The following is a 13,439-nucleotide window of genomic DNA, read 5'->3' as shown; positions in this document are numbered from 1 at the left end:
CTGACTCTAGTTCACAGAGAGGCAGAAGCTAATGCTTGAGTCCATTTTAAATGAGAATCTAAGTTCAACTTTTAATTTAGATGTTTTTCTACTCAGGCTAAACATCTATTTCTCATATTACTAGCAAAAGTGATACATCACCCCCCCCCCCCGCCAATGATACACTCAAAGATCAGAAATTTTTCTATATAAATAAAAAGGAGAGTAATTCCTATGCTTTAGGATCCTAACATTTTAACTACCTTTTTAATATATTGGTTTACAAAGAATTTGGTTTATAAAGTAGAAAACATGTTTATATTTTAATGATATAAAAGATTAAGCAGTTTCAAAAAGCAAAATCTGATATTTAAGATATGTCACTCATAGTAGTCTATTATTCAATTCACTCATTTCAAATAAATATCCTACCATTGCGAAGTTCTGTAGATTAATTATAAACTGTACCAATTTAAAGATATTTTAGAAATTAAGTAGCAAGTATTTAAAAATAATTAAGTAAAATATTTAATGAGTGGCTTTTGTATGCCCTCTATATTTATAAATTTAGAAAACAGACACTTACCATTAACAGCTTTTTCATAATTTTTCCCTAGGTTTATTAAATTTCGTAGCCCGGGATTGAACTGTTCCATTACATTCTGAAAAGCAAACAAAAAATCAAATTAAGAAAACAAGTGACCACTAGACCAAGTAACCTTTGGAGGTCGTCACTGCATAGCCGAGGATCCCCATGTGTGCCCAGTGGTACCGTCCAAAGTCATGGATGCTGATTCAAAAGCAGGACAGAGCACATCCATCCTGACTGAGGGAACTGGTACGGCCACGTGACCCTGGCCATGCCTGCCCCGGAGCTGCCTAGAACGGACTGTGAATGGAGTCTGCAGCAGACATACAGTCCCCACAAAGCACACCCTTCAGGGGGCTGTCAGTTCAGAAGCCAGTGCTCCTTTTGGGTTTAGGTAAGTAAATGGCCGTCACACTAGTGATAGGAAACACGGGTGCATGACAGGAACTTAAGTATACAGACAGTGTTTTGGCTATCAATAAAGATTTTTGGTCTATTAAGAAGGCTGAGTGCCAAAGAATCGATGCTTTCAAACTGTGGTGTTGGAGAAGACTCTTGAGAGTCCCTTGGACTGCAAGGAGATCAAACCAGTCAGTCCTAAAGGAAATCAAGCCTGAATATTCGTTGTAAGGACTGATGCTTAAGTTGAAGCTCCAATACTTTGGCCACCTCACCTGATGCAAAGAGGCAACTCACTGGAAAAGACCCTGGCGCTGGGAAAGATTGAAGGCGGGAGGAGAAGAGGGTGGCATAAGATGAGGTGGTTGGATAGCATCACTGACTCAATGGACAGGAATTTGAGCAACAGAACCGACATTTCTAAGAGCTGTTTTTGCTCTGCCTAATTACTAGGAGGGGGATGGGCGTGGATGGCTCTAGGACACAGGACGACGGGGAGCGTTCTTTGTAGGTGGGCACTGGCATTTTTTCCCGCCATCAGTTCATTCGTTACATATTTGTAGAGTAGGCACCAGGCCCTGTGCTCACAGCAGTGGAGGTGGAGATGTGGTTTCCCATTCTGGGCTTCGTGATGCTCTTATCTCTGCAGATGTCACGGATTTCATTTTTAAAAGCGTAATTTCTACATCAATAGAAGGTCATAAACAGAGAGAGAAGTGCTATGACAAGTATAAGACAGGCAACTATTTAGAACATTGGTCTAAATTAAAAATGCTATCCTAAATCTGATCTTACAGACAAGAAATCATTCCTATGAGGCTCTGAATATATTTGGTGACTGAATATATTTGTCCCACCTACAAACAATAAGCTTCACAATATTAATCTTTCCAGGTAGGCCAGTCAAATCCTCTTTACTGCCCGCCTCCACCAAAATGTGTACCTTGTTTGTAGAGGCCCAAGCAACAAAGAATAAAAAAACCACACAACTTTCACAGAGGCGAAAACATGACGCATGTATTCTTGGGGATACGTGTTGTGGGGGAGAAAGAACATAACAACTTTTATTATAACTGTTCTTTATCTAAAAACATTATAACTTTTATTTAATATTATTAAAAGTTTCTTCATCAACTTTTATTTTATTAGATGCATTTTATTAGACACTGATAGAGGCTTATCATGGAAAATAATCCCTGCCTCAACCCTTCCCCCTCCCCGGCCTTACTCCCATGTAAGAGCTCCACTGAAAGTGCTCTTTTGTATTTACTGCCATAGTTTTGATTAATATTCTTCTTTGACAATAACCACTGGCCTTCTGCTATGGTAAACAACTCTACTTTCCCTGTTCCCCGCCTTTTCTACATAACAGCAGTTTCCTGGCAAATCAATAGTCAATATTTATTAAACTTTGTAGATACTGGTCACTACAATGCAAAGAGTGTACCAAGAATTGTGCTTCCTTTTTGCTACACCTTTTTGTTTTTCCTGAGATTAACAAGTCTCATTCCAATGCTTCCTTAGATTTTTCCATGCATCTTCCTCACACTCCATGAAATCTAACAGAAGCCTATTGATATTATTCAAGCCGAAGTTGTCAGTTAATCTTCAATTTTATTTTTTCTCCCAGAACGTCCCCAAGGACTCTCTGTCCTCCTGCTCAGCCTAGCCTGACTGTTTCCTGCCACGCTGTTGCCCTCACTGTCCCTTTTTGGTCCTCCATGTGAGAGTCTCATTAGCTGGATTCCACATCTTCCTCTTTCTTCATTTATCCCTATTTGCTGGAGATCATTCTATAAGAATGATCTGAGAAATGACATAGGAGGTAGATGTAAGTCCCCATGTGTCTGAAATTATATTCACCTTGATGTTGGATTGGTATTTCGCTGGGCAGAGTATTTCAGGTTGAAAGTGATTTTCCCTCAGGATTTAAAAGATACTGCTCCTTATATGTTATTGTCTTTATTTTTTAAAAATAATTTTATTTGTTTTCAGCTGTGCTGGGTCTTTGTTGCTGCACAGGCTTTTCTCTAGCTGCAGCAAGCACAGGCTCTAGAGCGTGCCAGCAGCCGAGGCTCCTGGGCTCGGGAGCACAGGCTCAGCGGCTGTGGCGCACCAGCTGAGTTGCTCTGAGGCAAGGGGGAGCCCTGCTGGACAAGGAAGACTCCTCACCACCGAGTCACCAGGGAAGCCCTCCACTGTCTTTATTTTAGATTATTTAATAATTTATTTTTTACTTTACAATACTGTATTGGTTTTGCCATACATCAACATGAATCCACCACGGGTGTACATAAGTTCCCACTCCTGAACCCCCTTCCTACCTCCCTCCCCATACCATCCCTCTGGGTTATCCCGGTGCACCAGCCCCAAGCATCCTGTATCCTGCATCGAACCTAGACTGGTGATTCATTTCCTATATGATATTATACAGGTTTCAATGCCATTCTCCCAAATCATCCCACCCTCTCCCTCTCCCACAGAGTCAAAAGTCTGTTCTATATACATCTGCGTCTCTTTTGCTGTCTTGCATACAGGGTTATCATTACCATCTTTCTAAATTCCATATATATGTGATAATATCCAGTTTTGCTACTTTTACTGGCACTCAAGCAGACCCTATCCATAGAGAAAATTACATGCTTCAGGTCTGAAAAACATTCCTGTTTGATTCTCATCTCTTCATTCTCTGGAACTCTGAGAAGGATTTTATATAACCTGGATTTATTCTCTAATCATCTTACCCTTTTCCTCTGATTCTTCGTTTTTTTGTTCTGTCTCTGACAGATAGCCTCAACTTTACTTTCCAACTCTTCTGTTTTTAAAACTTTTGATATATTTTTGGGCTCTTTCAAGTTTTTTGATTATTCCTTTTAAAAGGCATCCTGTTCTTGTTTTATGGATGTGGTATCATCTCTTATCTGAATAAACTGTAATTTGAAGGGTATTATCTGCCAGTCCCCCACTGTTTGGTATCTAACTGCCTTTCATGTTGGAGGCATTCCTCAAATGTCTGGTGATCCTTGACTATCAGTTTGTATTTAGGAATCAAGCCCTAAAACGCTGGCTGGAAGTGTGTGCACGAGCATTCAGGGTGGCTACTGACTAGGCAGCTTCATTCTAAACAACTGGACAGCAAGTCAGCTGTAAAGAAACTGGACAAGAGACAGTAACCAAGGGCCACTGGGTCTCTCCAGAGAAACTTCTAACTTCCTATCCCTTGGGGGTCGGGGGGGAACGGCAGTCACCAGGGAGTCGGCTTTCCCAGGTCTGGAAGGCGGTTGGGTATCCCACAGCTCACTGTGCTGACTTCTGAGTTTCAGTCCCTCGGCTGGGGTTTCCAAGTCAAGAGCAGCTCTGAGTAACGCATCCTGAGACTGTACGTTGGCTGCCAGGCAGAGGGAGCAGCTGTGACAGTGGCGGCTGGGCCAGGCCCTGAGCCACGCCTGTCCTGGCCCTGCGGCCCCCTCCTCCTGCGGGGCCTGCTCCGCAGCCTGGGCGGCTCTCTGGGGTGAAGGGCTCAGCTCTCTGCAGGGTAAGGCAGTTATCACACCTCTGTCCATCTCTATCACCCCAAATTTCTTTAGGCTTTTAGTCAATAGATATTTCCTTTCTCAGGTGTCTACACTATGGATTTACAGGGGGGTTAAGTTCCTTTGCCATCATTTTAATGTACTCTCAGAAGAGAAGAAAAACATATGAGGTCAATGGGCCACGCTTAACTGGAAGTCCACTCAGCTTGTCTTGCTGGAGCCAGTCAGCTGAGCCTCATTCACTGCCGGAAGCCATGAAGCCCCAGAGCGGAGGCTGACCTCTCACCAGTCCCCTGGCAAGCCAGTCAGTCTTAGTACCTGATCACGGGAATCTGTCGCCATAGCTGCTATTTCTATCATCTTTCCTCAATTCTTTTAAGTTTTTAATTTTGAAATAGCTTAAGGCACACAACTAGTTAGAAAAACTGTATAAAAGGTCCCATGTATGCTTCTGCCAATGGGAACCTGGATGGCCAAAGTACATCATCTACACCAGGAAACCAACACTGGTGCAACACAGTTAAACTACAGACCTTATTTGGATTTACCAGTTATTATACCTCTAATTTGCAGGGTGTGTGCCTTGTTTCTATGAAATTTTATCACACGTATAGATTTGTATAACCGTCACCACAATTATGATACAGAACTCTTCCAGTAACACAAAGGTCTCTAGGATGCTACCCCTTTATAGCCCAACCACCCTAACCCCTGGCAACCGCTGATCTCAATCATCATAATATTGTCACTGTGAGGATGTAATGTAGGTGGAGTTGTACAGTATGTGGCCTTTAGAGATTGATTTTCCCACTCAGCACAATGTCCTTAAGAACCACCCAAGTTGCTGGGTGTATCAACAGCTTATTCCTTTCTCTTCTGTCAGTGGTCCAGGGTATGGATGTATCATAGTCTATCCATTGCACCGTGAACCATCTGGGTCGTTTTCAGTTTTCACCAATTACAAATAAACCTGATATGGACAATCACGTACAAACTTGTGTGTGAACATGAGTGTCCCTATCTTTAGAATAAACACCTGGTAGTTAGCTGCTACGTCATACAGCAGGTAGATGTTTAACTTCATAGCAAACTGCCAAGCTGTTTTCCAGAGTTGGCTGTACTGTTTTACATTCCCATAGGCAATGTATGAGATTTCAGTTTTAAAATGTAATAACTTTAGAAAATGGTTGCTTTCCAACAAAAAGATAAAACTATTTTGAAACATCATTTAAAATTCTTACTATAATCTTACGTGCCTGAGTCTAGGTAATATGTACAAGGATACCAATACAGAGCAACCTGCCTTCTAGCAGACAAGCAGAAAGAAGCTAAGCTCTGTGTTCTTTCCTAAGATTATTCTTAGTTCAGTTCAGTCACTCAGTCGTGTCCGACTCTTTGCGACCCCATGAATCACAGTATGCCAGGCCTCCCTGTCCATCACCAACTCCCGGAGTTCACTCAGACTCACGTCCATTGAGTCAGTGATGCCATCCAGCCACCAGCTTTACTCAAATAATGGGAAAATAGAATTTGATTTCTTGATAGAATTCTTGGACTGTTTACATATAACTCCTCTCTTAAAATTTCAAAAACAATGAATTCATGAGAACTTCCAAAGTTAATACCAAGCATAAACCACTATCCAAATGATTCAACTGGAAAAAGTTCTGCTGAGACAAGAGACCACCATTGACTTCAGAGAAAACAATATAAGAATTTTTAAGCTTGGAAGATCAACATATACTTCAATTCTTTATTTTAGGTTTTGCTACAGAAATGGTTCCCCTGGAAATTCTAGCCTCTTTGAATAGTGGAAAATCCACTTCTCCACTGGCTGTTGGCCATTAATCTAGTTATTTTAGCTGAAGTACATGTATTTTTAAACTCAGGAACAGAAATGCAGTGTGGCTGTCAAAATTCACAATTTGCAAAATTTTTATCATAGCAATGGATGTCCTTGTGAATTGGACAGGTCCTAAATTTTGAGGGGGAGGGCAGTAGTTGGGTCAAAGGCCATGCTGTGTCAAGGCTTGCCAAGAACTGAATTGTTTATAGAGACTCACATTTAGAATCAAGAGCAGTAATGAACAAAGCCATTTTAAGTTTGGCACTAAGAATAAAAGGCTTACGATTCCAAGTATAAAAACAAAATACATTATAAAAGGCATTGGACCAAGAATCACTATTTTGTTACCATCAATAACAAAAGCCTAGGATGTATTCCAACGTTACTCCTCAGTGAGGGGGATAATGTGTCAAAACAGTCTTAACCAAAATGAGTTTCCTTTCCATTCAGGGAAGAACATGGATCTTCTAGGCTAAAAAAGATGACTGGCAACATCTCTGTTGTACCTGTGCTGTACCTCATAGTGAAGAGGGTTGGTCCTGTCACAAGAGCTCTGGGCCCTAGGGAATTTGTCCCTGGCTAGTCCCCAGATGGCTGAGGAAAAGGCCACTGCAAACCTACAGGCACATCCCACCAGATTTCTAGTTGCTCTGTTTAGCTCATACAGTTCCTCTGCCTCGTGCATAGTTACAGATCATAATTTTAAAAGGTATTACACAATCTTATGATGGCTTTAACTTTCTCACCATTTAGATTTTTCTTTCATTATTGAAAATTATTACCTTTACCAGTATGAAACTACAGGGTATTTATAAAGCATAAATACAAATATGATGAGACAGATAGTTAGACTGAGCTGATCTCAAATTCCTAAGCAGTAGTTTCTCTTTCCATTTCTTTTGTCAATTCTCTACAAGACCAAGGACAAATTACTTGATATTTCAGCTGTTTGTTTTAACTTTTCTCAGTTGAAAAGTGTTGGTTATAGTTACACTAGAATAAGCTTTAAAAGTGATTTAAGAATCTCTAATATGGGGTTTTTTATAACTTGATTCAGGTACTGTATGTATCTTCGAAATTTTTGATATTTTATTTTAAACAATCTCATGTGAATTAATCTAGCAATGTCACAAATCTTAAATAAGGCACCCCTTAATTTCATGTGACAAAAATACTTGTTCATAAGGGCTAACTATAGTTTCCAGCCATGTATGGATGTGAGAGATAGACCATAAAGAAGGCTGAGCACCAAAGAATTGATGCTTTTGAACTGTGGTGTTGGAGAAGACTCTTGAGAATCCCTTGGACTGCAAGATCAAACCAATCAATCCTAAAGGACATCAATCCTGAATATTCATTGGAAGGACGGATGCTGAAGCTGAAGCTCCAATACTTTGGCCACCTGATGTGAAGAGCTGACTCATTAGAAAAGATGCTGATCCTGGGGATGATTGAAGGCAGGAGAAGGGGATGACAGAGGATGAGATGGTTGGATGGCATCACTGACTCAATGGACATGAGTCTGAGCAAGCTCTAGGAGATGGTGAAGGAGAGGGAAGCCTGACGTGCTGCAGTGCATGGGGTCGCAACGAGTCAGACAAACGACTGAGCGACTGAACAACAACAGAGCTAACTGAGATTACTTCTAGCTAGAAGTCATTTGTATTAATAGAAAATCTCACTTCCTGCTTCCAGGTGCTGTTGGAAGCTGCAGTTTCTAGACTGACATCATCAGTATGTGATTATGTCCCCTGCCTTTAGAGAAAGATGTTGTTGTTTAGTTGCTAAGTTGTGCCCAACTCTTTTGTGACCCAGTGGACTGTAGCCTCCCAGGCTCTTCTGTCCATGGGATTTCCCAGACAACAATACTGGAGTGGGCTGCCATTTCTTTCTCCAGGGGCTGTTTCCGACCCAGGGATCAAACCCTCATTTCCTGCATTGGCAGGTGGGTTCTTTACCCCTGAGCCACCTTGGGGAGCCCTTAGGGAAAGTAATGGTGAGTAAATCAGGCAAAGGGCGGATGCCTGTGGACTAACTGATGGTCTGAAGAGCCATGTGTTCATGCCCACCTTGAATGGGGAGCAGAAGCCAAGAAAATTAGACAACTGAGATGTTTTCGTTTGAAATATTAAGTTAGAACAAAAGTACTCATATTCGAAGATATAAATACACAAAAATGCTTCCCACCAGTCGAATGTGAACAGTCTGTATGATCTGTCTAGGCTACCAGTTATCAACTTGTATTACAGATCAGTTAGTATCATCTGAGTGCTGAAGAACTGATGCTTTCAAATTGTGATGCTGGAGAAGACTCTAGAGAGTCCCTTGGACAGCAAGAAGATCAAATCAGTCAATCCTAAAGAAAATCAACCCTGAATCCTCATTGGAAGGACTGTTGCTGAAGCTTCAATACATTGGCCACCTGATGGGAAGAGCTGACTCACTGGAAAAGACCCTGATGCTGGGAAAAATTGAAGGCAGGAGAGGGGGTGGCAGAGGATGAGATGGTTAGGTAGCATTACAGACTCAATGGACATGAATTTGAGCAAACTTCAGGAGATAGTGGAGGACAGGGAAACCTAGTATACTGCAGTCCACAGGGTTGCAAAGAGTCAGACACAGCTTAGCAACTGACCAACAACAGATTCTTTGTAACATGCCATCCCAGTAGCAAGGAACATGAGGGGCCAGGGAACATGGCATAAAAACCCCATGGCCTCGAATCCTTGGGCAAATCACATCTATCCTTGCTGAGCCCCAGTCTCCTCCTCTGTAAGATGGCAAAAACTCATTTTTACCTCATGAGGGGTATGAGGATTCCATGAAATAATAACTAACATTTATGGAACACTTACTGTGCGCTCTTCAGGGCACCTGACTCCTAGTGCACTGAATCAACTACAGTAATTAACGTTGCAAGACTGGAGCTCGGAAGTATTAGTCTGCTCTTCAGAGGGATGAGCACTCCTATTTACATAGAAGTCTCCAGGCACCACCGCTTCCTCTCAGTAAGGTGAAAACAAATGATCCGGGCTCTCCTGCCTCAAAGTGTTATTTCAGGGTAAGAGAGACCATGAGAACAAAAACCTCCAGAAGCGGTACCAAGAAAACTGGAGGTGTAATTATTATCCGCTCTATCCAGTTGGAAACTCGATTCCTTTCTTCTTTCTGAGATGCATTTTGATGCTCCAGAGTCTATGTTTCAGGCTCTAGGCCTGGCACCTCACTTGGGTTCTCTCTTCAGACCCTAACAATGCAACAGTTATCACCCCCATTTTGCAGATGAGACATGAAACTTTGAGATGTGAAATATAAAAACCTTCCTGAAGGTCCAACAGGTGGAGTCAGGCCAGGGCACTAACCTTTGCACTCACCCCTCAGGCCTCCAGATAAGTTATTTGAGGAGGATTATGCAATAAAGTGAGATAAAAATGCTTTTATGACAAAGATCACTATTTTAGGGTAAGAAATTATGCAAGTTTCTACAATATTTTCTTTGGGGAAGGTTCCTAGTAACCTTACCGCTGATTTGTTGCTGTTGTTTAGTCGCTATGTCATGTCCAACTCTTTGCAACCCCATGAACTGTAGCCCACCAGGCTCCCCTGTCCATGGGATTTCCCAGGCAAGAATACTGGGTGAGTTGCCATTTCCTTCTCCAGGAGATCTTCCCAACCAGGGATCGAACCCACACCTCCTGCATTGGTAGGCAGATTCTTTTACTGCTGAGCCACCAGGGAAACTCCTCTTGATGTTCAGTTCAGTTCAGTTGCTCAGTCGTCTTTGCGACCCCATGAATTGCAGCATGCCAGGCCTCCCTGTCCATCACCAACTCCTGGAGTTCACCAAAACTCATGTCCATCGAGTCGGTGATGCCATCCAGCCATCTCATCCTCTGTCATTCCCTTTTCCTCCTGCCCCCAATCCCTCCCAGCATCAGGGTCTTTTCCAATTAGTCAGCTCTTTGCGTGAGGTGGCCAAAGTACTGGAGTTTCAGCTTTAGCATCATTCCTTCCAAAGAACACCCAGGACTGATCTCCTTTAGAATGGACTGGTTGGATCTCCTTGCAGTCCAAGGGACTCTCAAGAGTCTTCTCCAACACCACAGTTCAAAAGCATCAATTCTTTGGCGCTCAGTTTTCTTCACAGTCCAACTCTCACATCCACACATGACCACAGGAGAAACCATAGCCTTGACTAGACGGACCTTTGTTGGCCAAGTAATGTCTCTGCTTTGTAATATGCTATCTAGCTTGGTCATAACTTTCCTTCCAAGGAGTAAGTGTCTTTTAATTTTATGGCTGCAGTCACCATCTGCAGTGATTTTGGAGCCCCCCAAAATAAAGTCTGACACTGTTTCCCCATCTATTTCCCATGAAGTGATGGGACCAGATGCCATGACCTTAGTTTCCTGAATGTTGATGTTAGATGAGTATAATTAATCTTCTAATAGTTATACAATCTGGACAAGTTCTACCCAGACAAACAAATATTTCTGACTTTCTCCTTTTCCTTCCCTTAAAAAAAGGGAAGGAGTAGGGGAGAAAAAGAAGATTCTCCAACTACCTGTAGTCCTTCGGGGAATTAATAACGGTTAACACTGTCATGTTGATTTCCTTTGTTGAAAAGGAATTAAAATGTTACAGAACTACATGGCAAAAACCACAAGGTGTTTTAACCACTCCATTCAAGTCTCATATCTTTTTTTCCTACCCACAGGGAACCACTAATTGACTGGAAACTTTATAACTCACTTTATACACACATATATTTAGTCAGGATTGGTAATTTTGCTTGAGCATTTAATTAAATAAATAGTATCATATAATAAATTTTACTGTCAAGTCTTACTTTTTTTAAAATTCAATGTTATACTTCAGAGACCTGTTGACCTTGATATGTGTTAACTGAGTTTATTCCTATTTAACTTCTTTCTGTATCCCTTTGTGATGGCTAATTTTGTGTGTCTGCTACCGTACCTAGTTAGTCAACTGAATACTAATTTAGGTGTTGCTGTGCAGGACTTCTGAAGATGTGGTTAACAACCAGTAGCCTTTAGGAGATTATCCTCCATAATCTGAGTGGGCTTCACTCAATCCATTGAAAGGCTTTAAGAATAAAACTGAGGTTTCCCTGAGGAAGAAGACATTCTACTCATGGACTTCCAGCTGCTGGCTTACCCTGTAATTTCAGATTTTCCAGACCCCCACAACCACATAAGCCAATTTTTTGACTTCCTCGTCTAAGTGACATTTAGAGGGCTTACAAGTTACTGCTAATACCAACTGTTTGGCAAGAAGCTCTCCATGTCTGTGCACACGGGGAAGAATTTACCGAGAAACAGAATCGCTGGGGCACAGAGTACATGATAGATTTTTCATTTTTGTTTGATATCATCAAACACTTTCTCCAAAGTGACTGCAGCACTCTGTGTTCCTACAACCACCATACTGTGTTGCCATGATCACCAACACTTGGTGTTATCACACTTTTTTGCCTGATAGGTGAAAAGTACTGTTTAAGTACCATAAACTGTTTCCCTTGTCAGCATTAAAAAAGGACCCAGGACTGAACTATCTAAGCAGGGGAAGAGAGATCAAGGTACCCTGGTGGCTCAGCTGGTAAAGAATCCACCTGCAATGCGGGAGACCTGGGTTTGATCCCTGGGTTGGGAAGATCCCCTAGAGAAGGGAATGGCAACCCACTCTAGGATTCTGGAGAATCCCCATGGACACAGGAGCCTGGAGGGCTACAGTCCATGGGGTCGCAAAGGGTCAGACATGACTAGGCATAGAGAACACACAGAGCCCGAGTCTACCATGGAGGAAAGTCAACAGTGACTTCTGTCCTTTCCACCACAGGGTAGGACCAGGCACCAAGAGCATGGCTATAGCCCTGAATCGAGGGCTGCTGCCACCCCTCCCCACCCCCATCGCTGTGCTCCAGACACAGTGGCCTCTGGGCTGTGCTCTCAACAGGCCAACGCAAGGATCCTGCTCTCCTGCCTGCAGGCTTTTCTCCTGGACACCCGGCCACCTCGGTCTCAGAGATGCTTCCTCGACCTTCCTCCTCCTCCTCTTTCCAGGTCTGTTTCTTGCTTCTCTCTCCTCAAAAGGCTTTCCTCTACCTCACAGGATACTACCTGTGTAACTCTGTCTCCCTAGTAAAAACTAAGGAAATGAATTAAGGTCAAGGATCACTGTACTTCCAGCACCAAGCGCAGGCTTGAGCTGTCTAATGCCCAAGCTGTGCTCACAGTGGCAGTTCTTGAATTCTTTTAGAAGGATGTACTGAACTGAAGAGCTGTGTGTGCTCCTGGATGAACCTGCTGCACGCAGTGCCTTCAGCTCATCTGATGGGCACACAGACACAACGACTAGGCGGGCTGATCAGCCACAGCCAGGATCCCCAGAGTGAGGGAACGCACTGCTCATGGCTTCATTAGCTCAACCTGAGGCTCAGGGAAGCTGCAAGACTCTGCCCTTTACCTACTAAGTCATAACAGGCTTTGCTGCTGTTTAGCCACTAAGTCTCATTTGACTGGAGTCCGCCAGGCTTCTGTCTACGAGACTTCCCAGGCAAGAATACTGGAGTGGGTTGCCATTTCCTCCTCCAGGGGATCTTCCTAATCCAGGGATTGAACCCATGTCTCCTGCACTGATTGGTAGGTGGATTCTTTATCACTGAGCCACCAGGGAAGCCCCATAACAGGTTTACAAAGCCTATAAATGCCATTCTTTCCTTGTGAATTTTGCTTCCCAACTCTACATCTCTCCAAGTTGACATTTGAATTACTTTAAAAATATTTAGGTGATAATATAGTTCTTTAAAAAATATCTTGCTGGCAACAATTTAAATGTTCATTAACTGGTGAAGAGGTGAAGAAACATGCTGCTGCTAAGTTGCTTCAGTCGTGTCCAACTCTGTGCGAACCCATAGACAGCAGCCCACCAGGTTCTGCTGTCCCTGGGATTCTCCAGGCAAGAGTGCTGGAGTGGGTTGCCATTGCCTTCTCCAATGCATGAAAGTGAAAAAAAGAAAGTGAAGTCACTCAGTCGTGTGCAACTCTTAGCGACCCCATGGACTGCAGCCTAC

General features: G+C 42.7%; 1 protein-coding gene across 1 annotated transcript in view; it reads right to left on the bottom strand.

The window, feature by feature from the left end:
• The window catches only part of BAIAP2L1 (BAR/IMD domain containing adaptor protein 2 like 1), a 77,353-nt gene that overhangs the window by 48,835 nt on the left and 15,079 nt on the right, over positions 1–13,439 (bottom strand). Inside the window, exon 2 of the mRNA XM_040230872.1 lies at positions 566–641. Coding sequence (XP_040086806.1) covers positions 566–641 — 76 coding nt within the window. The remainder of the gene's footprint in view (positions 1–565; positions 642–13,439) is intronic.

The sequence above is a fragment of the Oryx dammah genome, unplaced genomic scaffold, assembly GCF_014754425.2.
Source record: "Oryx dammah isolate SB20612 unplaced genomic scaffold, SCBI_Odam_1.1 HiC_scaffold_2, whole genome shotgun sequence".
NCBI classification, from domain to species: domain Eukaryota; kingdom Metazoa; phylum Chordata; class Mammalia; order Artiodactyla; family Bovidae; genus Oryx; species Oryx dammah.
The sequence above is the reverse complement of the archived record's forward strand: the minus strand, read 5'-3'. Positions and strand labels throughout refer to the sequence as shown.